The 25841-nt window shown below is 49.9% G+C and overlaps 1 protein-coding gene across 2 annotated transcripts in view; it reads right to left on the reverse strand.

Moving 5' to 3' along the window:
• The window catches only part of ICA1L (islet cell autoantigen 1 like), an 804678-nt gene that overhangs the window by 705069 nt on the left and 73768 nt on the right, over positions 1-25841 (reverse strand). For both annotated transcript variants that reach the window (XM_069615515.1, XM_069615516.1), the window contains exon 2: positions 17727-17943. In XM_069615515.1, coding sequence (XP_069471616.1) covers positions 17727-17885 — 159 coding nt within the window. In that variant the 5' untranslated portion in view covers positions 17886-17943. The remainder of the gene's footprint in view (positions 1-17726; positions 17944-25841) is intronic.

Genomic DNA, 25841 nt, shown 5'->3' on the forward strand with positions numbered 1-25841 from the left:
GGGACGCCATGAAGGCAGTGATTGGGGGTACTCTGATCGCCCAGGGAGCAGCCTATCACCGGGATAGGCGACAGACTCGGATAGATCTAGAGGATGAGCTGAGGGAGGCTGAGGCAGTCCACAGGGAAAAAGGCTGGTCCCCTAAGACGCAGCGAATCACAAACCGTACTGCTAATGGCGAAAGCCAAACAGTCATACTACGCGAAGAACAACAAGGCGAACAGATTCCTGGTGGCCAAACTAGCCAAGCGAAGACGCATTAATACGATCACCAGCCTGCGTGATCCCAATGGGGTCACACTGTACTCAGAGCCCGAAAAGCAACGTCTAGCAACAGATCACCTGACCCAAATCATGACGGCAACCCCACGGAACCTACTGCAACAGATGGAAAACCTGCAGAAGGCAGCATTGCCCCGTCTCCCCGACACAACGAGAGGCGAATTGGAGGAGCCCATTACAGGGGAGGAGGTTGAGGAGGCAATTAAATCACTAAAAACACGGGCCCCAGACCCAGATGGCTTTTCAACCAGATTGTATAAACTATTTAGATCTCAGCTGACCCCCCCACCTTAGTTACTCTGTTCAACTCCTTCAGGGAAACGGGATCAGTAACCCCATCGATGCAGGAATCAACCACCATCCTCCTGCCCAAACCAGGGAAGGATCCGAGAAGCCTGACCTCCTATAGGCCGATTGCACTTCTGAACATTGACGCAAACATATATTCAAAAATTCTGGCGAACCGCTTGAGTCGCGTCCTACCAAAGATTATCCACCCCGACCAGGCAGGCTTCATCTTACACCGGACGGCAGGTGACAACATTCGGAGAACCTTGAACCTGGTAGAGCTTCCCTCCCGGAAGTCCCAGAAACTAGTCTTAATGGCACTGGACGCAGCCAAGGCATTTGATAGGGTGGATTGGACATTCATGAAACACACCCTGGGGGCCTTCGGCTTCGGGACAACATTCCAAACGATGATTCTAGCTAACTATAACAGTCCAAGAACCTTCCTGAGAATCAACGGGCATAGCTCGGCTCCGATCCCCCTGTCCTGCGGATCCAGGCAGGGCTGCCCGCTATCACCCCTGCTCTTTGCACTCACCATGGAGCCCTTTGCCTAAAGAATTAGGCGAAACGACCAAATCAAAGGCCTACAGAGTGGCCCCATGCAACACAAAATCGCCCTATATGCGGACGACGTATTGCTTACGATCTCGGAGGCCCATTCGTCCCTGAAATATGCACTACGAGAAATAGCCAGCTATGGTGAGGTCTCAGGCTTTACAGTAAACTTTGACAAATCATCGGCTTTAAGCATCGGCCTCACCCCGACAGAGCGGGAGCCACTGGCCAAGATGTGCCCGATAACATGGGAAAAAAGGGCCATCCCCTACTTAGGGGTCCACATCCCAGCTGACCCAAGAGACACGTATAAAGCTAACTTCCCCCGGTTGTTTAAAGAACTGGAAGGAGACCTGAAACGTTGGGCGACCCAAGAGATTTCACTGCTGGGGTGCATCACAGCCTGTAAAATGAACCTCCTTCCGAGGTTCCTATACGCCTGCGCCTCCCTCCCAGTAGCGATTCCCGCACCAACTCTTCGCGATATCCAGAGAAAGATGCTGAAATTTATCTGGAAAGGTAAGAGAGCGAGAATCCCCCTCAGAACTCTGCTAGAGGGTTCCAGACTGGGAGGGTTGGGGGTCCCAGACTTGCAGGCCTACAGAGTGGCGGCTCAACTAGCGCAGGTCCAGGCGTGGCAAACTATTACAAACCGCCCTAGATGGGTAGAACTGGAACAATCGCAAGTGCCCCTACCCTTACGATTTTTGCCGCACATCCCACCCCCCCTCAGAGCACACTGGGGAGACCTCCTCCTATCAACCAAGCATACCCTAAGCTCCTGGGACTGGGCGCTGAAGCGAAAGGGAGTACCAAGAGGCCTGAGCCCACGATCCCCGGTCTTCCATAATCCGGCATTCTCACCTGGAGCGCACCCTCGCAACTTTCAGAACTGGATAAATGGCGGGCTGGAGACTATAGACCAGCTATATATGGGAGAGATCCCCCTCACATTTGAGCAATGCAAGGAAAAGTTCCAACTCCAGGAGAGGGACAGATTCACCTATATCCAACTACGTCACTGGTGCTCGCACCCCCAAACTTTGCAAGCAGCGACATGCCCTCCCACCGCCCTGGAACTCACACTTGGGAGATCTTCCAGCTCGTGGCAGAGTATCCACCCTATATAGGCGCTTCTTAAGCGACTTCCTGGTCACAAGAACCCGCTGCATGGCCCAATGGGAAGCGGATCTAGGTCACCCAATAGAGGATCAAACCTGGGTAGACATATGGACCAGAACACACGCCTCATCCACCTGCATTACCAACAGGGAATGTGCGTACAAGATCATGCTACGGTGGTATTACCCGCCCCTTAGACTCCACCATATAAATCCACAACTGGACCATTCCTGTTGGAGGATGTGGCCATCCAGGCTCCTTCCATATGTGGTGGGCCTGCCCAAAGATCCAGCAATTTTGGAAGACATGCTTGGGGACCATCACACAAATTACCGGAACGGCGATCCCGCTGGAACCAGAGCCAGTCTTGCTGGGAGCTCCGATCCCCACGATCTACCCGCGCTCCGGGACCAGATCGAAACTACTGACGCACTGTCTGCTAGCGGGGAAAACGGTGTTGGCCGGCTCTTGGAAATCCCCGGAAGGCCCTCACATGGCCCAATGGTGGACTAAACTTTGGGATATTTTGATTGGTGACGGCAGCGCAGGCGGGAACTCTCCACCGATTCCAGAATATTTGGGCCCCAGTGCTTGAATATGACCAGCGCTTCCCCGCCCTGACCTACAAACCCACCAGGGTTCGATGGATCCTGAAGGACCAAGAGTCCCCTGAGGGAGACACAGAAGCTGAGGCGCAAAATGGGCACTCTAGGAGGAAAGATTCTGCCTCCGAGGACCAAAGGGAAGGGGTGGACGGAGGGGCGCAGGAGGGGGGGTGGGTCTACCAGGGGGGGAAAAAAGGACTGGGGATCAACATGCCTAAATAATTGTTGCTTACAATGTTTTGTAAATATCAACCTGCCTTGATTTAAAATAAACAAATTTAAAAAAAAAAAAAAAGAAAATTGGAGGGTGGAGTCTTTTTACTCCCTCCATGAATGCTTTGATGACAGGTACCTTCCACCATGAGATCTTATTATGGGAAGTGCTGTAAACTGACAAGGACGCCAGGTGGACCTTAAATGAATTGAACACTAACCCTGCATCCAGCAAGTGGAGCATATATGTTAGTATGTGGTAAAGAGTACATTCAATGGGGTTCCTTTGTTTACACTGGCACCAAATTACGAATCTTCTCCACTTGTCGAAGTAACAGTGTCTAGTGTTAGGTTTTCTTGATTCCTTCAAGATGTCTATACATCTTTGAGGCAGGTTAAGATGGCCAAACTCTAGGACTTCAGGAGGCATGCTGCCAAGTTCATTGAGTGAGGTAGAGGGTGCACTGTTAGGCCCCCGTGCTGGGAGAGCAGGTTGTACGGGCATGGGAGTTTGATGGGATCGCACATCACCAGTTTGCTGAGAAGTGGATACCAGGGTTGTCTTGCACACATAGGAGCAACTAGGATGAGCGTCATCTGTTCCTTGTGGATCTTGTTCACCACCTTCATCATGAGAGGTGTTGGGGGGGGGGAGGGGATGCATAATCTAATTTCCCTGACCATTTGTTCATCCATAGGGCGTTCCCCTTGGATCCTGGGTGGGGAAACCTGGATGTGAAGTCTGGACATTGCCCGTTTTCTCTTGTAGTGAACAAGTCTATTGTGGGGAAACCCCATTGAGAGAAAAGGTGTTCTATGACCTCTGCGTGAAGTTGCCACTCGTGTTCTTCTGGTAGGGGATCTGCGAGAGAGTGGAGTTCCCCTCGAACATGCCGTTACGATAGGAATATCTTCCGTTTGAGTGCCCATTTACAGCTTTGCTGTGCAAGTTTGGACAGATTAGGAGAACTTATGCCCCCTTGTTCGTTTATGTAAAACATAGCTGTAGTGCTGTCTGTCAGGACCTGTACGGATTGGTTCATTAAGTGGGGTTCGAATGCCTGAAGGTCCTTGGATACTGCCAGAAGTTCTAGCAGATTGATGTGGTTCTGAGACCACAGACCCTGAGCTATGTGGTGAAGGTAGTGGGCCCCCCCACCCAGCAAGAGAGGCGTCCGTGGCGATAATCGCCTGTATCTCTGGATCGTAGAAAGGTTTCCCCTTCAGTAGATTTTCTCTTGTCCACCAGCGAAGACTTTGTACCAGTGTTGGTGAAATGACCACTAGATCGTCCCACTGACCGCTTGCCTGAGACCATTGTTTCGCCAACCACTCCTGCATGGGTCTCATGCGCTGGTGCACGTGTGGAACCAGGTAAATGCAAAATGCCATCATGCCTAGCAAGCGCATCACCTTGCGCACCATTATCTGGCGGCCGGCCTGATAATGTGGTATTTGCAACGGCATATTTTGAACTCTTTCCTCTGACGGAAAGACCAACCCTTCTTGAGTGTTTAGGACAGCTCCTAGGAACTGTTTGGTTGTGCTTGGCACTATGCTTGATTTTTTCTCTTTTATTGAGAAGCCCAATTGAAAGAGAAGGTTGATAGTCCTTTGAATGTTCCGTTTGCAAATTAGGGGGCACTCCCTGTAATGAGCCAGTCGTCCAGGTAAGGGTACACTGGGATTGCCTCCCTGGGCAGGTGTGCTGCCACCACTGCCAGTACCTTTGTGAATACCCTTGGAGCAGATGCTATTCCGAAGGTTAGCACCTTGAATTGGTAATGCTGGTTCGCCATCTTGGAAACCAAGAATCTTCTGTGCGCTATGAAAATGGGCATCTTTCATATCCAGTGTTGCCATGTAATCCCTCTTTTTTAGTAGAGGGATTAATTCTTGTAGCGTAGTCATGCAGAACTTTTGTGGCTTTACCTATTTGTTTGCAGGGTGCAAATCTAATACTGGGCGCATCGACAGATCTTTCTTTGGCACAGGGAAGTAGGTTGAACAAATACCCTTGTTTACCTGGTTGGCCGGGACGATTTCGATGGCATCCTTTAGCAGAAGTGTGGCGACTTCCTCGAGGAGGATACGCTGGTGTTCCCTTGAATGGACTTTGTCGTGGGGGGTGGTTTTGGGGCAGTTGTAGGAGCTCTATACAGTATCTGCCTGCTACTGTGGACAGCACCCATCTGTCTGAGATGATTCCCTCCCATGCGTGGGTGAAGCTGGAAATGTGCCCTCCTACGAGAGAGGCATGGGAGGGAACCTGAATCGGATAGTCACTGTTTTTGTGGAGGGGTACACCCACGAGGGGAGTTGCCCCTGCTACGAGCTCTGGCCCTATGTGCCCCTCTAGGATAACCTTGGGAGGACTGACCTTGATTATTTCCCATGAGGACCCCTTGGCTATGACTGTAATTGGACCCATGTTGTGAACTTTGGCCACGAAAACGGCAGAAATTACCATTACCCCTCTGGCCGGGTGGCTTGTTGGCGAGTTGACCCAAAGATTTAAGTATGTCATACTCCTCTTTAGCTGTCTTAAGGGCGTCCTTTACAGCCTTGCCAAAGAGCACATTGAGTTCTATAGACATGTTAATTAAGGTGCCCTGCGTTTCTGGCCTAAAACCAGATTGCCTCAGCCATGCATGACGTTTAATAACAGTACCCTGTGCAATAATTCGTCCGGCACTGTCTGCAGCATCAAGGTTGGTCTTAAGTAGACAGCTCGGCACTGCTCTCCTTTCTGCGGCCACCTGTGCTAGCTGGGATTTAAATGGTTCCAGGACAGACGACAGTAAGGCCGACACTTCCTCCCATTTGTGCTATTTGTAACTGGGCAAAAGGGTTGCATTATTTGCAATTCTGGTCTGGTAAGCCTCTACAATTGAGAGGTCTTCGTGTTTGGAATCCGGGTCATAGAGCTCCGACTGTGCTACCGCACTGGAATTTCTGTACAAGACCTTTTAGTAGGGGGTTGAGAAGGTTGAGCAGAGACTTGCGACACAGAGGGAGCTGTAGTGGGTGGAGTGGATTGGAAACTCTTGAAGTAGAAATTGGCCATAAAGGACATTCTCCCCATGACCCTGTCTATGTCTTGTGATGACCATTGTGCTGAACTTGGGAAGACCAAGTGTTGGGAAGGAAGGCCCAAGTCTTCATCTGTGGGAGGAAATGCCCCAGATTTCTTAGTCCTAGCCTCTAGAGCATGGGTGCACAACATGCGGCCCGCCATGCTGTTTTTTCCGGCCCGCGAGGCACAAAGACTTTCCTAATGGAGGGCGGCCCGCAAGCAGCATCGGCCGCCCTCCATTAGGAAAGTCTTTGTTGTCTTCCGGGCCGGACAAAACACTAGCCGTCATTGGCTCAGCACACAAGCACCACGTCACTCCTTCGAGCCATGCAGTGCGTGTCTGCTGCACCAATGGAGTGCCAGCGCTACGGCTGGCGTGGCCAATAAGGCTTGATGCCGGAAGGCATTTCAGCCTTGCTTGCCACGCCCGCCGTAGTACGATTCCACTTACCTCGCCAGCGTTCCAGCTTACCTGCCTTCCAGCACGTCTCCGGTAAGTGGTCTGTGTGTTTGTGTGTCGGGTCGGTTCTGCTGTATGTTTGTGTTGTGTATGTTGAGATGGGGGGGGGGTGTCGGATGTGTATGAATGTTTGTTTTTGAATGTTCGTGTTGTGTATGTTGAGATGGGGGGTGGGGGTGTCGGATGTGTATGAATGTTTGTTTTTGAATGTTCGTGTTGTGTATGTTGAGATGCATGTATGGGTGCATGCTTCAGAGTTTGTGTGCTGAGTTGGGGGGTGGGGAGGTTCGGGTCTGTATGGGTGCATGGTGTATGCTTGATAGTGTGTGCTGAGTTGGGGGGTGGGGGGTTCGGGTCTGTATGGGTGCATGTTTGAGAGTGTGCTGATTTGGGGGATGGGGGTTCGGGTCTGTATGGGTGCATGGTGTATGCTTGAGAGTGTGTGCTGAGTTGATGGGTGGGGGGTTCGGGTCTGTATGGGTACATGTTTGAGAGTGTGCTGATTTGGGGGGTGGGGGGTTCGGGTCTGTTTGGGTGCATGTTTGAGAGTGTGTGTGTGCTGAGTTGGGGTCATGGGGGGTTTGGGTCTGTCTGGGTGCATGGTGTATGCTTGAGAGTGTGCTGAGTTGGGGGTGGGGGGTTCAGGTCTGTATGGGTGCATGTTTGAGAGGGTGCTGATTTGGGGGGTGAGGGGTTTGGGTCTGTATGGGTGCATGTTTGAGAGTGTGTGTGCTGAGTTGGGGGTGGGGGGTTCGGGTCTATATGGGTGCATGTTTGAGAGTGTGCTGATTTGGGGGGTTCGGGTCTGTATGGGTGCATGCTTGAGTGTGTTTGGGGCATAGTGTTTGGTTGGGGTGAGGGGGCCATGGGGCATAGTGTTGGGTTGAGGGTGAGGGACAGGGGGCATAGTGTTTGGTTGGGGGTGGGAGCCATGGGGCATAGTGTTTGGTTGGGGGTGAGGGGGCCATGGGGCATAGTGTTTGGTTGGGGGTGAGGGGGCCATGGGGCATAGTGTTTGGTTGGGGTGAGGGGGCCATGGGGCATAGTGTTTGGTTGGGGGTGTGAGCCATGGGGCATAGTGTTTGGTTGGGGGTGAGGGACAGGGGGCATAGTGTTTGCTTGGGGGGTGAAGGACAGGGGGCATAGTGTTTGCTTGGGGGTGGGAGCCATGGGGCATAGTGTTTGGTTGGGGGACAGGGGGCCATGGGGCATAGTGTTTGGTTGGGGGTGAGGGGGCCATGGGGCATAGTGTTTGGTTGGGGGTGAGAGACATGGGGCATAGTGTTTGCTTGAGGCGTGGGGGCCATGGGGCATAGTGTTTGGTTGGGGGTGGGAGCCATGGGGCACAGTGTTTGGTTGGGGGTGAGGGGGCCATGGGGCATAGTGTTTGGTTGGGGGGTGAGGGGGCCATGGGGCATAGTGTTTGGTTGGGGGTGAGGGGGCCATGGGGCATAGTGTTTGCTTGGGGGGTGAGGGACAGGGGGCATAGTGCTTGCTTGGGGGGTGAGGGACAGGCGGCATAGTGTTTGGTTGGGGGGTGAGGGACAGGGGGCATAGTGTTTGGTTGGGGGAGGGAGCCATGGGGCATAGTGTTTGGTTGGGGGAGGGGGCCATGGGGCATAGTGTTTGGTTGGGGGTGGGAGCCATGGGGCATAGTGTTGCACTCCAAGAGTGAACTCAATAATAAAGCTAAAACAGGCACAGTTAGGAGATGTACATCCTTTGCTTTTTTGAGGAAACCTGACTCAACGAAGGCCATACTCCTCTTGGGTAATCCAAACAGCAAACTATAGCAGTCCAAAATAAGGGAATGTCCAATCAAGGGTCAATAAAATATATATAATTTAATTAAACAGACGATATACAATAACTAACTCGAAATAAAAGATAACAATGGAAAATGTGTAGTACAAAATGTAAGTTTGAAATGCAATAAAAATCGTTACCCCTAAAAAACATATTCTTTTTCCATGCGTTTAATACAAATTGGGGGTTGAAAAAGCCTCTTGACATGTCCCGCCCACTTTTACTTTTCGGCCCACTATAGCCCTCATGTTTGGTACTTTCGACCCTCTGTCAAAATCAGTTGTGCACCCCTGATCTAGAGGTTTCTCCTTATGAGGGATGGGCCTAGATTCTTGAGTCTTTTCCTTATGGGGGTCTTACCCTTATGAGGGCTTTTATCCCTATAAGGGGTCTTTGAGGACTTCTTTTTGTGTTCTTTATCCCCCCACATCCCCCGGCACCCAGAGCCGTGTTTATCCGACTGTTTGGGGCCTACTACCTGATCTGACACAGACCGTCGACCTTCGGGTGCGGGAAGGGCCGTGGCCTCGTCAGCGGACGATCGGCCCTCGGATGTAGTTTTTTTTTTTAGGCACGACACCCATGCCGTCTTGCGACGGTTGGGCCCTGTCGTGCGGCGATCTCGAGCGAGAGTGCCCAGAGGACAGGGCCTCAACGGACCTTTCCCTGAGTGTCGTGCGCTGTCAACCGCTCGACCCATGTGTCGAGTCTCAACGTGGGGTTGTGTGTTTAGTGGTGGATTGAAGTGTTGCGCTTCCGCCGCCGGGTGTAGTCCCCACAACAGGGCTGCCGGCCTGTCCTCTGAGGTCGGGGCCTGTGCTGGGGTAGCCGAAGATACCCAGACGCCCTCATCGTCCGAAACGGCGGTGTTGCTGCCATCACTGAAAGCGCCTTCTATCTCCATGGCCTCGAGCTGCCTGGCGTAGTGTGCCCAGCGTTTTGTCGAACAGTCCTTTAAAGTCTTGGGCTTGAAGAGCCTACGCGCTTGACAAGGCCCCTCGACGTGGTCTCTTGGGAGACACAAGTTACAGACTAAGGGGGTAATTCATGGAATAAATGTGCGCCTAAAAGGGGAGCACAAGTGTGAAAAACGCAGCGCACACGTGCAAAAGCCGCACACGCAGCTGTTCGTCGATTCATGGAATGCGCTGCGCGTGTAAACTCTGGGATGTGCGCCAAATCCGTGGGTGGCGCACGTGGGCGCACACGTCACCAAACGCTGTGCGCGAAGCACACAGGGAAAGCACACAATGTGTAGCGCACACAAGAAAAGTGGGCGGGACACGGGGCATACACGCGGAATGGGGAACAACGCGTGAAAATGTGGGAGTAATGGGGGAAGTACGGGCGGTAAATGCTGTCACACATCGGGGTCTGAGTGACCCGCGCACCTCTTCTTCACGCCCGATGAAACAAACCAACACGGTGCCTATGAAAGTTGGGACGCTTCGCCACAATATCCGACGTTTTTCAGCCCCTTACTTTCTCTCGGTGGCGATTACCCTGGAGGTTGGGCTCAACAACATCAAAGGTATCAACAACTTAGCCTTTGCCTACAACTCCCAAGAAACCTAATTTTGCGTGTAATTCCGACTATGTGGAACGTGAGCTCTGACGGGTTTACGGCGCTCCGCCTCCTGAGTATATTAGGCACTGCAGCGGTAAGGACGCTGCTTCTGATTAAAGTTGCAACCGACATCCGAAGTTTCGTCTTCTGTGCCTTCCAGCATTCCCGTGTACCAATTCCTGAGAATTCTCAAATACTTTTGACTTCCTGTGTACCGGACCCTTGCCTGCTCTACGGTTTGCTTGTTTCCTGATTCTGAACTGTTTCTGCCTACCTGTGTACCGGACGTTTGCCTGTTCTACGGTTTGCTTGTTTCCTGATTCTGAACTGTTTCTGCCTACCTGTGTACCAGACTTTTGCCTGCTCTACGGTTTGCTCGTTTCCTGATTCTGAACTGTTTCTGCCTACCTGTGTACCAGACTTTTGCCTGTCCTACAGATTTTGCTGCCCGTTTACTGGATTGCCTTCCTTCTGTCCTATTTATTTACCACTGCCTTTCTTCACAGCTGACTTCAAGGACTATTCCAGTGTTCTATTGTGGATTTCGACTCCATTCCGAGGTTTTGGATTTGCTTCCTCAAGTGCACGCAAGGACGCTTTGCTGATTAAACACAAAACTCTTTTTTCTGAAAGTGCACACAGGGACGCCTTGCTGAATATTGTGCACCTACCCGTATCTAGTGCACCCCTCGTGCCGCCCGGGTATAGCTTCCCTACTAACCTTCCTGTTTATTGTTTTGTACCCCCGTTGTTCTAGTTTAGGTTATTTCAACTCCTGTCCAATTCCTTCTGGTAAGACTTCCTTCATTTCTATTCCTATCTGAATCTATTCATTTCTTACCCGAATCCTCAAAATACATTTCTTTTCTGTACTTACAGGGGAAATTCCATTCTGTTCCTTTTCTATGATAAGGGGAGTGGGTGACCCAGGTACTTTCTGCTTCTGAGAGGATTTTCTCTTTTTTGATCTTTGCTTTTTCCAAGTATTTACCAATTGTCCTTTTTTTTTTAGCTGGGTCCGTGGCGGTGTGTTCTCCCCGCTCTTTTGGGTGATCAGTCTCTCAGTTGGTAATTCAGTACAGCTAAGGGTCATATCATCAAAAAGAGCTTATTCCCTCAACAGAGCGGAGGCTCAGGTGGAGGCTCCATCTCGAACTCTTCAATCAACATCCAGTACTTCCTTTATGGTCGCTTGCCTGAAGCACTCGCCGGCCGGTGAGTAACAAATGCTCGCAACACCCACATGCGCGCTAATACATATTCATGGAATCCAACAGGGGAAATCCGTGCTTCAAACGAATACACGCACAGACCTAAACACGTCCGCCACACGAAGGTATGCGGTAGCGTCCCTGCGCATAGCAAAAGTGTGTGCAAACAACAAACACGCACATACAGCTACGATGAATGTCCCATTCTGTGGCCCCCTAGGAGAAATGACGTGTCTCGCAAAACATGCATCCCATAAAAGCAAGAAAAAGAGATAAGCGACACCGTGTAGCAGTACGCTGTGGCAGCCAGGAACCCCAAAAATACGTACGTGGTCAACACACAGGCAAGTATGGGTGGAAAAAAAGGGGTATGTGACAAACAGGGACACCCGCAGTGGGAACAATAGCGTGTGCGACTCACCGTCTGCCTTGCGTGTAGAAGAAGAACACGTAGCCAACACCCACCCGCTGTGAAGTAATTTCGTGTGAACCCCAACGCCTGGAAAACACACGCACCGTTTTCCACAAAAAGCACGTACAGAGCGATGGAAACCCACGTGGGACCCTCAACCCGTTGCAGGGAAACGCCTGTGCGTGTTACGTCACACACGAGCTTACGCACTAAGGCCCTTTCCTCGAATTACACGCTGACGTGCAGTTTTTTCACGTGCCAAATTACTCTGCATCAAGCTAGCCACGCAACAACACATGGAAGACAACGCTCCTGCCCAGAAAGCCGATTTACTGCCCCCAGAGCCCCGAGCAGCCTCCCACGAGCCAACTGCTGCTGCCTGCCTGCTGCCACCGTGCCCTGCCATTTGGTGCTTGCACATCTGCCATCTGCTGTGACCACCCCTGCTGGAACAGAAGACTACCGACTGGTGTTCCATCACTCTACAGCCCAGCCCCAGGACCCAGTTGCCCACCCACACCTGCCTCGGGGGTCGCCATGTCGGGGCAAACACCATCAGAGACCACTGGCGACCCCCAGCCAGAGAGGCAGAGGGCTACCAGCTTCAGTGACAAGGAAGTTGGTATCCTGGTGGAGCAAGTTCTGGGGCATTATGATGCCCTCTTCACACCATCGCGCGCCGACAAGGAAGGACGGGAGAGGATCTGGGAGGACATAGTGGGTGCCATCAACGCGGAAGGGGTGGCACACCGCGACATCAAACACGTCCGGAAGCGCTGGGAGGACTACAAATCCAGGACCCTCAAGAAGGCCCGGTGTCTCTTGGAGGCAGTGGATGCAGTGGGGCACCGGGGCCATCTTACCACCCAGCAGATGAGGGTCCTGGAGCGCATTCGCCCAGTGCTTCACCACCAGATCCTCAGGATGCAGGCCCGTCTGGAGTCGAGCGGTAAGTGACCATGCATTCACATTTGAAACAGTGCATGTTGAAGCATGGTGGTAGTTAGCTACTCGGCTGCATGTGTGACATGGGTCATGTATGGAAGTGTGTGTGCAGGGAAATGACGGTGCTGCACGTGAGTCTAGTCAGGCGTGACTCACATGGATGGTGTATGTGTTACAATGCATCATGCTGAGCAGCATGCGGAATGCACACATGTATGCATGCCTGTGTCTGTACCTTGACATGTTTGTGGTGTGATAGATGTGTGCTGCTGTCATGGACATGCATGATGATGTACATGTCCGTGTGGCAGAGTAGTGTGTGCGCTATGGATGCATGACACATGTCCGTGACGATGTGTTGAATCACTGATACAGCCTACTCATCCTTGTATCCACTGTCTGTGGGCATACGGGGCCAGATGAAGGACCCTCCAGCGATGCGTGTGCATTTGATCAGTATGTCCCATGATGCATGTGAGTTGCAGCCCACCATTGGATGTATGTACGGTGCGGTGGACATGGATGCAAGTTTTTGTTGCATGTGCCATGCCAGTTCCTGCATGTGTGTTGCCTGCACTGACCCATGTGTTGTTAGGAGACATGATGGAAGTGACGTTTGACAGTGCCAACCATGTGCTATTGCTTCCTGTCTAGGCTATTGTACAGTACCCTGATGCTTGTGTTCTATGTCTCCCTCTACACAGCGGCGAGTGAAGAAGAGGGCAGAGACTGCGCTGTGGAGCAAAGCGGCGGGGATGCCTCCACCGGCCGGCGACGCAAGGCTCAGTCACCCCCCAGGAATTACCATCATCCGGGAGTGAGGGGAGTGGTGCCGCATCTGCCACTACGGCTGCAGCGGAAGGGGTGGGTGAGCCCCCACAGGGGCTTGCGATTGCAGAAGACTGTGTGGAGCCATCCAGGTTGGTGGTTTGCACAGAGGAGGAGGAGGCCGCTACTGAGCCGCACATGGGGTCTGGTGGGGGTACCACCACTGGTGCAAATGGTGCAGGCCAGGGGCAGGAGGCAGCACAGGTCGCCGTGGAGGGGCCTGTTCAGGTCACTGTCCCTGACACTGTGACTGGACCACCATGCACCAGCAGGGATGCCCCATCCCAGGCCCGTCCGCAGTTAGGGGGGAGGTCCACGTCATCTGGCACTCTACCTGCTGACGAGGGGACTCGTGACCGTATGGAGACCGTCCCGATTGGTGTTGCGTTGCGCACGCCTGACATTCGTGATGACATGCGTACTTCCTGGGGGGGGGGGGGAGAGCATGCACGTCATCACGAAGAGCTGCGTGCCAACGTGGCCCAGTTGGGAGGGGCCATGGTCGGAGGTTTCCTACATGTGTCGGGCACTCTGGCGGCCCTCTCCTCCTCTGTGCAGACTATGCGCCAGTCATTCTCCATGCCGCCTTCCGGCCCAGATGCCACCAGGGCCCCCTGTGTGGCTCCCCCGACCGACGCAGCCAGCTCGATGGAGATCCCATCCCTGCCACAGTCGGGAGTCGGAGGTCCAGCAGGGGTGAACACCCAAGCAGATGGAGGATGTGCCGGCATCATCGGACAGGGCACGAGCACGACGGCGCCGGTGGATTCCATCAGCCCCGATGCCGTCGTGCTGACAGAGGCAGTTGCGTCGGAGGCAGCGGCAGGCTCAACGTGGGAGGTATCATGGCTCAGGCCATCAACATCAGAGGGGAAGGCATCGGCTGGAGGGCATTAGGACCCTGGAATGGGAGTGTCTTCCGTGTGGCAGCGGTTGGCCCAGCGGATAGATGCAGAGCGGCGGCGGGCGGAGGAGGCATGGCTCACTATGGTCAGGGCTGAGAACTCCTTGCGCAGGGCATTGAGGCAGGCTGAGTGCCTCGAGGCAACTCGCAGGGAGTTGGAACAGGCCATGACTGCATCCCTGCGAGACCTTGAGGACAGGGAAGAGGCCCGCCTCCGGTACATCGACGTGGAGTTCGATGATGCTCTGGCCCGGAACATCATAGAGTGAGCCGTAGGACTTGCCCACCGCCATTGTATATAGTTAATTAGTCTTAGGTTGCCTTTCCATTTTACTTTGATTTGGGGCGCATGGACTATGCCCCACCTTTTTGTATATAGTTGTTTATTAGGCAGGGTTTTTTGTAGGTTTCATTTGGATTGTTGGGCTCATGGACCCTGGATATGTACATTGTATATAGTTGAAGACTGGATTAGACTTCATTTTTTACCATGGAGCAATGGATGTTAATTTTTCTTTTTTCCTTTGGATTTCCTTTGATGAACGAACCCTTTGGAGCCATTTTCATTTGTATTTATTTGGATTCTGCATTCATATTCTTTTTTTTCTATTATTTTGGACATGCAGCCTTTTGTTTATTATTCCTATCATTGTGTGATTTTCTTTCATTCCCTTGCTTTTATATTTAATACATTTTGGTTTCATACTTCATTTGTGTGGTATTCTATCATTGGTTTCATGCAGGTCACGATGTGGGTTTTCTCATTCACTTGCATCCATTGTGTGTGTGTGACAGACATGTATTGATGTGCATACTTGCCATTTGGGATGTACCATGTAATGGGGATTTCAATGTGGGGTGCATGGGATACTTGGTTGGGTGTTTGGACAGGGGTGGCGTGGGGTGGGATTTGGGTGGGCATAAGGGCCATGAGTGTGGATCGTGATGACGTGTTGGGGGGCGGGGGGACATGAGTCGGGGCCTGCTGGCAGGTGCCCGTCAATGCTGGGTGGGACATGTGTTGGGGCTCACAAGTGCATGGTGCCATGTGGGCTGCCTGCGGGGCATGGCCAGGCTGGATGGGCTACCTGAAGGGCATGGCCAGGGGTGTAGGGTAGTCCCCTGTGGTGTGGGCTGCCTGCAGGGCCTGGTGATGGGGCACACCCTGGAGGAACCACACTGCCAAATCGCGTGTAAAACTCCCCCGCGCACCCCTCAGAATACACATACCCCTCTCGCGCCAGGTAAATTGCGTGGAAAATTCCCCCTGTGGTGTGGGTTGCCTGTGGGGCCTGGCCAGGGTGGATGGGCTGCCTGTGAGGCATTGGGAGGGTGAATGGGCAGCCTGCGTGAATTTCGGGGGTGCGTGGGAAGTTTCACACGCGATAGGCCTTGGGCGAGCGTGGTACCTTAGCATGAAACGGACGTACTAGATTTGTATTGTCTAAAAGCTGGGGTCATGGTCAAAGGGGCACATTGGAGAGATGCTGCTCTTGCTAATCATTGATGTACATTTAAAAACCATGCAAAGAAAGAAAGTTTTTGTACAGTAAAATAACATATGATCATTAAAATCAACTTAGTATTTCACTATATCTACAGATTCACAAGTGATATATGGGAGTCAGAAAAGTACCAAGTGGTTTCCTAATAGTTGCACATGGAGTCCTCTAGCTAGCCTCCTACAAATGTATATAATTCCTAGTCTTTGTTATGTCCATAAGGGGTCTTGGTATTGTAGTATATGATGTAGCAACATTCAGCTTGTCTTGGTCTTGGTTCTCTGTTGCCTCCGCTGGGGTGTTGAGGTATGGGATCAATGGCAAAATATTTGAAGGAGGATCGGTCTCCTCGATGTGCCTCATCATTGTGTTTGGCCAGAGGGTACGTCATATCATGATTCTTTATAGGTCTTAAAAATTGGGGAATTCAAATTTTGACCTCCAGCTTGGTACTGTCGGTATACTATATGTTACAATTGCTGGAGATTACATATATGACAAATTTGGTTTGAACATGTGATACGTTTCTTGATTTTGATTTCCTGTCCAGTGCGTGGGTGGTTATAGCATTTGATGTTAATACCAAACCTGCAGGCTTTACATTTGATGCATTTATGGAAGCCGGTAAATTGGCTCGTTAGCCATCCAGGTATTTGAAAGATGGGTGATTGGAACAAACTAGGTGACAATTTGGATTGTATCGACTCCGTTTTTTTTAAATTTGATACTGGCATTAGCTTGTATGGTTAGGAGATGCCAGTGTTTATCTAGAATCTTTCTCATCTCTTTTGCCCCATCATTAAATGTAGTGATGAATCTTGTACAGTCAGCTGAGCTCTTTGTGCTGGCTTTGATAAGAATATAATCATGGTTTGGCTCGAACATTTGTCATACGCTTTCTTAATGACCACATTTTGGAATCCTCTTGCATAGGATCTAGCAGCTGACGTTTTTGCGTTTTCTCAACAAATTGCCTCTTCACTACAGTTCTGTTTGATACGTAGGAATTCGCCATAGGGTATACTATTTGTCAAGCTTGTGGTGGCATGTGGTACAGAGTTGGTACTGGTAGTTTTCCAATATAATTTGGTGGTAATACTCCTGCTACTACTTTGACTTTTATATCTAGGTATACCACCTCTTCTCTGTCATGGTGTTCTGTACATTTTAAAATGTTCATGTTCTGTATTGAGGAGTTTGAAGAATACCAGCCACTCTGTGTCTGTGCCATCCCATAGGATAAAGAGATCGTTAATATATCTCTGCCATAGTACCACTTTGTTCATATTTAAAAGTACGTTTTTAAACTGCTGCAGAGTTAGAAATAAAGAAGTTGAAGCATAATGCTCGCCTCCATGTCTTTAACAGACTCAAGACTCTCTGTGCTGTAAGCCTGGTTACTCTTCATTGTTTACAAAAGCAGGATACATTTGTGACATTATATGAACAATGTGCATTTATCTCCTTACCTTTCTATGAACAAAACGATAGTGAGAATACAGTTTCCAGACTCTAAAAGCTATTGTGGCAGTGACCTTCCACTGTGCAATTTAATTGGAGAGAAAAACAAATGAAGTAAACTTAGTGGCTACCTTCAAAACTGAAGGTCCTTTTGTATGCTGGATGGGGATGAGTGGATTTTGGGGCAGGGTCATTTCGACTAGAACTTGTTTAATAAATCAACACTATTTGTGGGGCTTGAGAAGTCAGATTGATATCACTATAATCTTGCAGTATTTGTAGGTCATTACCCCATTATTCTGAATGCCAAAGTCATGTGCCCCCAAAAAGTGCAGGTGGTAAAACCAGGAAAAGATTTCAGAAGCATTTCCTTTATTCTTTTCTCGTATGACAGAAGCGAGAGCCATATAGACAATACAAGATGTGCCCAAACACAGATGAGTAACAGTTGACCTTCACAGCTTTTACCACAATTGGTTTTCCTACCTCAAGTTTGGCATCCAGTTCTGCATCAGATGCCACCACATGTTCATCCTCTTTCTTCCCTGTCACTTTGATTAGGACTTGCTTTGTTTTCCAGTACTTTTTCTGCATCCGGCTTACGACAGACTGGTCTTCCAGCGCATGCAACCCATAGGTGTCCATGGTGCAAACACAGGTAACAGCAAGGTAAGCCGGTCACGGCTGTGCAGCAAACGTCCCCCTAAGGTGAAAGGACAGGCTTTAAGAATCGAGTGGATCATCACTGCTGTTAATGCACCATGTGATTGCCAGCGGGTTGTGAATGAGTAATGATTTTTGAAATCATGATGCCCTACAGGTACAGTCATCATGGAAAGGACCTCAATGTGTTTCAACAAGTCCTGCTCCTTACATCTTGCATAGTAGGTATTCTTACACCTCACAGCATTTGACCAAAAAACTCCAGCGCATCCAAAACACTGCAGCAAGGATACTCCTAAGACTATACAGAAGAGACCACATCACACCAGCACTCAGAAGCCCACATCCCAATTTAAAAAAGTATTAAGTTCAAAGCCCTCTGCATCGCCCACAAATCATTACACAAACTAGGTGCAGAATTCCTCCAGACCAAAATCAACAGCTACCTACCAGGAAGAGAACTAAGATCCAGCGACGATCTCCAAATTAAAAGGAAACAATACGAATAAAGGAAATTCTGAGGAATTGCTTTCTCACGCCTAATTGCCAATCTATGGAACACAATGCCAAAGAAAACCAGAACAATGGAGCACCATCTCTCTTTCAGAAAACAAGTGAAAAGCTGGCTGTTCAACTCCCAATAACCAACACAAATAAACATTCCCAACGACACCAATAGGGAAAGAAACAAAAAACCACCAATCTACTAACCTCCCAATTCCAATTCCTCAGCAGCATACCTCACACTTACACCACAAGATCCTCAGGATCAGCCTAGTCTGCACAGAAACACAGAACCAACCATACACCACGTAATTAACTGCCGCAAACAAACACCCAATCACTGGATGCTGCCTATTCGGACATAATAGCCCCAGTGCACACATTCCAAACACCCCTAGACAACTGATCCGCAGTAGACGCCAGTTGCTCCTGGTTCTACAAGCACCAACCAAAAAGAACAATCTCTATCCTGCTCCGTACCCAACCCCCTCTCTTACAGAACCACAACATCGCCTGGAGACCACACCAATGGTAACGGTGCGCGGTATAATACAACATAATATAACAGTCAAAACACAGGATGGACAAAATTCATTTTCAGGATGTCGTGATGATTTATTGGTGTGGGGATACAGGCCTCTGTTCTTTACACACATAGTTGAGAAATGTTAGGTCCTTTTTGTTCTAGAACACCCATTTTGGAAGCTTTTCTGGAGATGGTCAACTCTGGGTGTCAGCTTGCACTCTCCAATCTCTCACATCAGTGATCACACTGGATCTAAACCATCATCCAAACAAGCATACTGCGATGATCCTTCAGTTGTCATCACTTCTCCCCAGGAGGGACCCCCTTCCCAAGAGACCAGGGAGGTGCAGCCACTATTCAACAGTCCCCGGGTGGTTGTACAAGGCAGGAGCATCTCATCTGGAGGGACTCCCCCCCTCTATGGTTAGGGACAACCATCTAAGGACAGCCCTTATAACAACATCACACCCCCACATACTCCAACCCCTCTTTCCTCCGATAACCTCTTTGTAGACAGTAGACATATTTTTATAAAGTAGAGAATCTCAATAGACTTGGAAGTACTATGACGAGGAAGAGCGTGGGAAACATGAAGATCACTTGTCATCCAATTACTGGTGCGATAGGGCCCCGTGGAAGTATGATATGATCTATTTTATTTATATCGCGCTTATACACAGGTGTTTCAGAGCGCGACCAGGCAAGGATGGGGAACAGGTGAGAACAAAACAACTTCTTAGTAGGACCAGTGACATTGAAGAACGCTCAAGTGCATGGGAGAGGGGATAAGTGCATGGAAAGGGGAGAAGTGGAAAGTGCGGAGCTAAGGAGAAAAACACAAAAAATATAAATAAATAATCAGGGCGAAAAACAATGATAGTGCAGCCAGCGAGTGGCAAGTGCTGGGTAAAGGCAGCAGACAAGGTGGGTCGAAAAGTGCAGGAAGAAATAAAAAGGGGGTGGAGGGGGAAGACTGTATGGTTAAAGATACAGACCCCAGTGCAAGGGGTGGCCCCGGAGGCAGTGCGGAAGGGTGGCAGGGTGAGCAGGTATCTGGGCCCGTAGGACAGAGGGTGGCCAGGTGCATGGTGCCGAGGAAAAATAGATCAGCAAGAGAGAGGGGGGGGGTGAAGGAAGAAGCAAAGAGGAGGGTCTTGAGGTGCTTCCAGAACCAGAGATGGTTCTCCTCATGTTTCAGAGTGGCAGAGTGGCAGGGAGGCTGTTCCAGAGAGAGGCCCCAGCCGAGGACAGAGATCCACCCCCAGCACGTTTCTTTGAAAAACGACTAACCCTGAGGGAGTTCGAGGTAGAGGAGCAAAGGGCATGAGAGGGAAGGTATTTGCGGAGGGATAGCTGAAGGTATTTTGGATCCAGGCCCCAGAAAGCCTTGTGGACAATGCAAAGGGTTTTGAATTTAATCCGTGCAGCCATGGAAAGATTTCAGAGCTGAAAAGATACGATCCCAGGGCTTAAGGCTAAGGACAAGTCTCACAGTCCGGTTCTGGATTAGTTGCAGAGGGCGGAGAGTAGAGGAAGGTAGATTTAGAAAGAGGCTGTTACAATAGTCCAACTTAGAGAGAACCAGAGCTTGGGAGACAGTGAGCTTCTGGGGGGGAAGGATAGGAAAGGCAAATTTACCTCTGAGGAGGTGCAGTAGGAAATTTGACTTTTTGGAGACATCAGAGATGTGGGCAGAGAAAGAAAGTGTGGAGTCAAAGATGACCCTGAGGTTCTTTGCTCCGCAGGTTGGGGTAGGAGGAGGGCCAAGGGAGGCCAGCCAGAGAGTGAGGGGAAAGGATGGTGAAGGTGTGCTGATGAGGAGGATCTCGGTCTTGCTGGCATTAAGACAAAGAAAGTTGCCGGCACACCCATTTTTTTTTCCACTTTGTGTTTATTAAGCATTTCAAATTCCATCACTCACAAAACAGTACCAACAAATAAAGCAATGTGTTCCCTACTCCTCCCCCCACCCCCCACTTCACCCAAGACCCCCTCCCCCCAAACAGAGAGCTACATAAGGTTCAATGAGCAATACACAAAACTTGCACAAAGGGTAGAGCAAAGGAATTGAACAAGATGAGACTTTTCCACCACCCATCCCCATCGGTAGGGACCCAGGCAAACATCCATCTGAACGAGGCACATTGAAGCACAGACCACCCCCTCTCGCCCTCGAACCCACGTCACAGCTCAAATAGATTAGAGCCTTAGGGCTTCACATTCCGCACTTAACAGCACAGTCATCCATTCCTGTAAAAAAGAGGACATATTGTCATTGGCTATCGCCGCAAGTTTCTCATCCGTAAAGATTGCCAAAGGTTTATTTAGCCACACTGTTTTCGTTGGAGCATGAGGATTTTTCCATTTCTGTGCTACGGCCATTCTACCCGCCCTCAATATAGCACACATCACTGTAGAGAAGGGCAACACCTCACCCTCAGGCTTGGGGACACCTAGAAAGATCTCCATAGGATGTAGGGAGGGACATGTTCCCAGAATACTCTTAATCCAGCTGAGCAGCTCCGCCCAAAATACCTGAATAATTGGACACTCCCACCACATGTGGAACCACGTACCTCGGCCAGAGCAAGCCCTGTGACACTTGGGAAACATCTTGGACAGGGTGGCGGGGGGTCGATGCCAGGAATGGAGAATCTTAAAGTTATGTTCCATTGCTGCAGTATACAGCCGCCCCTTGTAAATAGCCCGGAAAACAAGCTCCCAAGAATGATCATCAAGGCCCCCCCCCAACCTCTCCTCCCATACATGTTTAAAGGCTTGTCTGCCCTCTAAATCTGCAGTAATTAGAACATTATAAATTTTAGAGAGAGATCCCTTCCTGGATCTGGCCTCCACAAAGATCCTCTCAAAGGGAGTTAGAGGACGGGAGAGGGAGACCACCCAATCCTTCTGGGTACGAATGCCCTTAATTCGTAGATAATCGAAAATAGAGATTGCCTTCTCTGGGAGCACTTCTGACACCTGGGCGAAGTCAACAAAACACCCCTGATTAAACAATTGTGCAGCCCTCTCCAGCCCCCGGTCTGACCACGACTGAGTCCCTCGAAATCCTCTAGTCCCTAGCTTTAGCGGGGGGCCCCACAAGGACGACAGTGGGGAAGGCCACGAAGAAAGGAACCTGTTGACTCTGTTCGGCTTCCATAGTGCCCAGAGAACCGAAAGGATAGGATGGGATTTGGCCACCATCTGTAAAGCGCCTGAAGGGGTCCAAAGCAAGTCCCTGACCTTATAAGGATGAACCTGCACATCCTCTACATATGTCCAATACGTTCTATGGTCATTCCTGAGGTGTTCCAACATCACCCGCAGCTGAGCTGCTTTGTAATATTGTTTACAGTCCGGCAGGCCAAAACCCTGTACGCCTTTGGAAGAGTAAAGGTGTCGTATCTCACTCTGGCTCTCTTACCTCCCCAGACAAAACAGAGAAGGCGAAAACGGAGAGAGTCCAAGAAAGAATTCGGAACGATACAAGGGAGAGCCGAAAAAAGAGAGAAGCCGGGAGAGGGTATTCATTTTCACAGAGGTAATACGTCCAAACCAAAAAAGGGTGAGGGGAGCTCATCTATCCAAATCCCTGAAGATCTGGGCCTGCAGGGGGAGAAAATTCAGTTCGTAGATCTTCCCCAGGTATGTTGGTTCCCAGGTACCTAGTACTAACTCTCTCAACCCTCATCCCAAGAACTTCTGTCATTCCACCAATCTCACCGTCTACCATACCCATTGGCATAATGCAGGATTTGGACACATTGATCTTTAGCCCTGAGAACGCCCCGAAGCAACGAATTAAGTCTAGCAACCGCGGGAAAGAGTCGTGAATCCCAGTCAGATACACCAAGATATCATCCACAAAGAGAGACAACTTGAATTCACAATCTCCACAACGTACCCCTGAGACACCCACATCGCCTCTAATCGCAGTGGCAAAAGGGTCCTTTGCCAGAGCATACAGAAGGGGGGAGAGAGGGCATCCCTGGCGAGTTCCTCTAGATAGCGAAAAGCTATGGGAAGTACTACCATTAACTAACACCCGTGCCGTGGGACCATTATACAGGGCCGAAACCCACCCACAAAATCGGTCACCAAACCCCATTTTACGGAGCACTTTTCTCATATATGGCCACTCCACACGGTCAAAGGGCTTTTCGGAGTCCAGCGAGAGGAGGTAAGCCTCAGACACCCGCAAGGAGACCTCATGCATAAGACCCAACGTTTTCCGAATATTGTCGGAGCCCTGTCGCCCAGGTATGAAACCGACTTGATCCCCATGGACCAACGAGGGAAGGAATCTGGAAAGCTTAGTCGCCAAAAGCTTGGCTAATATTTTAACGTCAACGTTAAGGAGGGAAATGGGCCTGTATGACTGGCAAAGAGATGGGTTCTTCCCTTCCTTCAGAATGACCAAAATTAGAGCAGACATCATGGAAGGGGGAGGCAACCCGTGTCCAGGGCGTCATTGAATACCTTAGCTAGAAAGGGAGCCAACGCGGACCGGAATACCTTAAAGAACCGGACAGTGAACCCATCATCTCCCAGAGCAGTGCCACTCCTCAAAGAGGAAATCGCGTCAATCACCTCCTGAGAAGAGATGGGAAGCTCCAGGGAGGCAGAACTCTCTTGAGCAAGATGCGGTATTGGGAGAGAGTCAAAGAACCGGTCCACCTCGGCCCCTTCCCTGGTATATTCAGAGGTATAGAGTTTTCCGTAGTACTGCCTGAACTGCTCCGCTATTTGCTCATCACCCAGAAACTTCTCACCCTCTAGATTGGAAATAAAGTTGACTCGCCTGCTTTTACGAAGCTCCCTCAACCTCCAAGCCAAGATCTTGTCCGCTTTCTCTCCCTTTTCCATGTAACGCTGCTTTAGGAACGCAAGCTTTCTCTCAGTCTGGCCTACAAGGAGGGTGGACAACCTCGCCCTAAGATTTTGGAGTTTCTCACGCTTGCCTGGACCCATCTGCGACTTCAACTTACCCCCCGGCTGGATGGCCGCTATCTGCTCCCTCAACGTAAGCTCCTCTCTAGTCCTTTCACTCTTCCTCCTAGCTCCCATCTCTATCAGGACACCTCATCGTTGCCTTGAAAGCATCCCACACAGTTTTAATTTCCACTTCCCTAGTGTCGTTTAACAAGAGAAATTCAGTGATAGAGGCTAAGAGGGACTTCCTCATCTCCCCATCCATTAGCAAGGAATCATTACAGACCCATCTTGACTTACTCCAGGCCAACAGTGGAACACCCAATGTAACTCGAACAAGATCGTGGTCCGACCAGGGGACAGCCTCCACATTAAATTCAGAAATGCAATCATGGATGGATGAGTCTACAAGTACATAGTCAATCCTGGAGAAGGATTGGTGCACTGCAGAGAAGTAAGTGTAAAGGGGATCTCGGCTGCTCCCAGCGGGGTGCGCATCGACCAAACCCAGTTCCTCATTGACCCGGTGGAATAACTCTGCACACTTACGCTGGAACTGGAGCTCTGGGCAGGGCTTGGAGGATTTCCTGTCTTTGTCTGGGTTCAGAACCATGTTGAAATCTCTGCAGACTATCAAAGCTCCCTCTGCAAATTCTCTAATTCCCCCCCACCCCCCATCATCTGCCAGAAAGTGTCCTGCCCTTCATTCGGGACATACACCCCCACAAAAGTGAAGTCACGACCAGTGCTCCAGGTAAGATTTTGAGGTGGGAGTATTTTACTCCCTATTTTTAAACTTTGAGAGTAAATGTGATTTTAAGAGAGTAAAAATGACTTTTCTCCTTTGCAAGAGAGTAAAATGTATGTGACAGCCAGCCGACCTGTGCAAAAACTGTATGGAAATAATTACTATGCGGCAGCTTTCTGCATTTTGACAGAATATACCTTTCATTATTTCTGTAAAGACTGGCCATTTGATCTCTCCTGTATATATTTAAATGTTGAAACCAAAAAAACCTAGCCAATTCCATAGTAAAGCAAACATGAATTGTATTGTGTTTTGAGGTTCGATAGCAGAATTGTCTTTTGATGTTTAATGAAAGTCCTCCTTTCCTATCTAATCTAATCTATCTAATGGTATGCCAATGTTATGATACAACAGGGCATAGAAGCTAGGACTCCATGCTAAATTCTAATGGTTAAATGGTTATCTATATATCGCTTTTGGCAAAGCGCTGTACATTGAACATATTTATCACAATTATCACCAAACCAAAGTCAGTACTCCTATCGACCGCAAAAGGATGAAAGGCTGAATTGGCCTTGCCGGGATTCGAACCTGCAACCTACAGATCATGCAAAGATTGCAGCAACGAGTGCTCAACCAGCTGAGCTATCTTATTGGCTAGCATCCTTCAGAGGTCGGTTAACTGAGTATCAACTGAGGTATAATAATCACAGTACCTAGATGTTGGACAAACCATTTATAAAGGGCTACATGAAGTTGACTATCTGGATTATCACAGGGACAGCGTTTTCTGAGTTTCTATTTCAATTAACAATGAAACTTTCATTTGTTTGTTTTTGAACAGCGCTTACACTTCTTGGCGAGTCAGGTGTATCCTGAGAGATGCGATGGCCGCCATAGCTAGCTCCCGCTCCTTCATGAAAAGGAAAATGGATGGCATCATTGCGGATGTGTCGCTTCTGCGCCATGACCTCCAAAAATTACAGGATAAGCGCAACACTGCATTTCTGAGGCAGAGGACAGGCTCCATACAATGGAATAAAAGATATCAAAAGTGATGACGCACATGAAGGCAATGGAAGACCGCATTAACGAAGGAGAGGGTAGATCGCGGCGCAACAACGTATGCATCATGGGGCTATCTGGAGCTCTTTCTCTGACAATGGCTGGTGGACATGGTCGCCCCAAAAACATTTTCTCCCTTATCTCAGTACTTGTGCCAGAA

This window comes from Ambystoma mexicanum, chromosome 9 (genome assembly GCF_040938575.1).
Source record: "Ambystoma mexicanum isolate Mex_15411 chromosome 9, UKY_AmexF1_1, whole genome shotgun sequence".
In the NCBI taxonomy this organism is placed as follows: Eukaryota; Metazoa; Chordata; class Amphibia; order Caudata; family Ambystomatidae; genus Ambystoma; species Ambystoma mexicanum.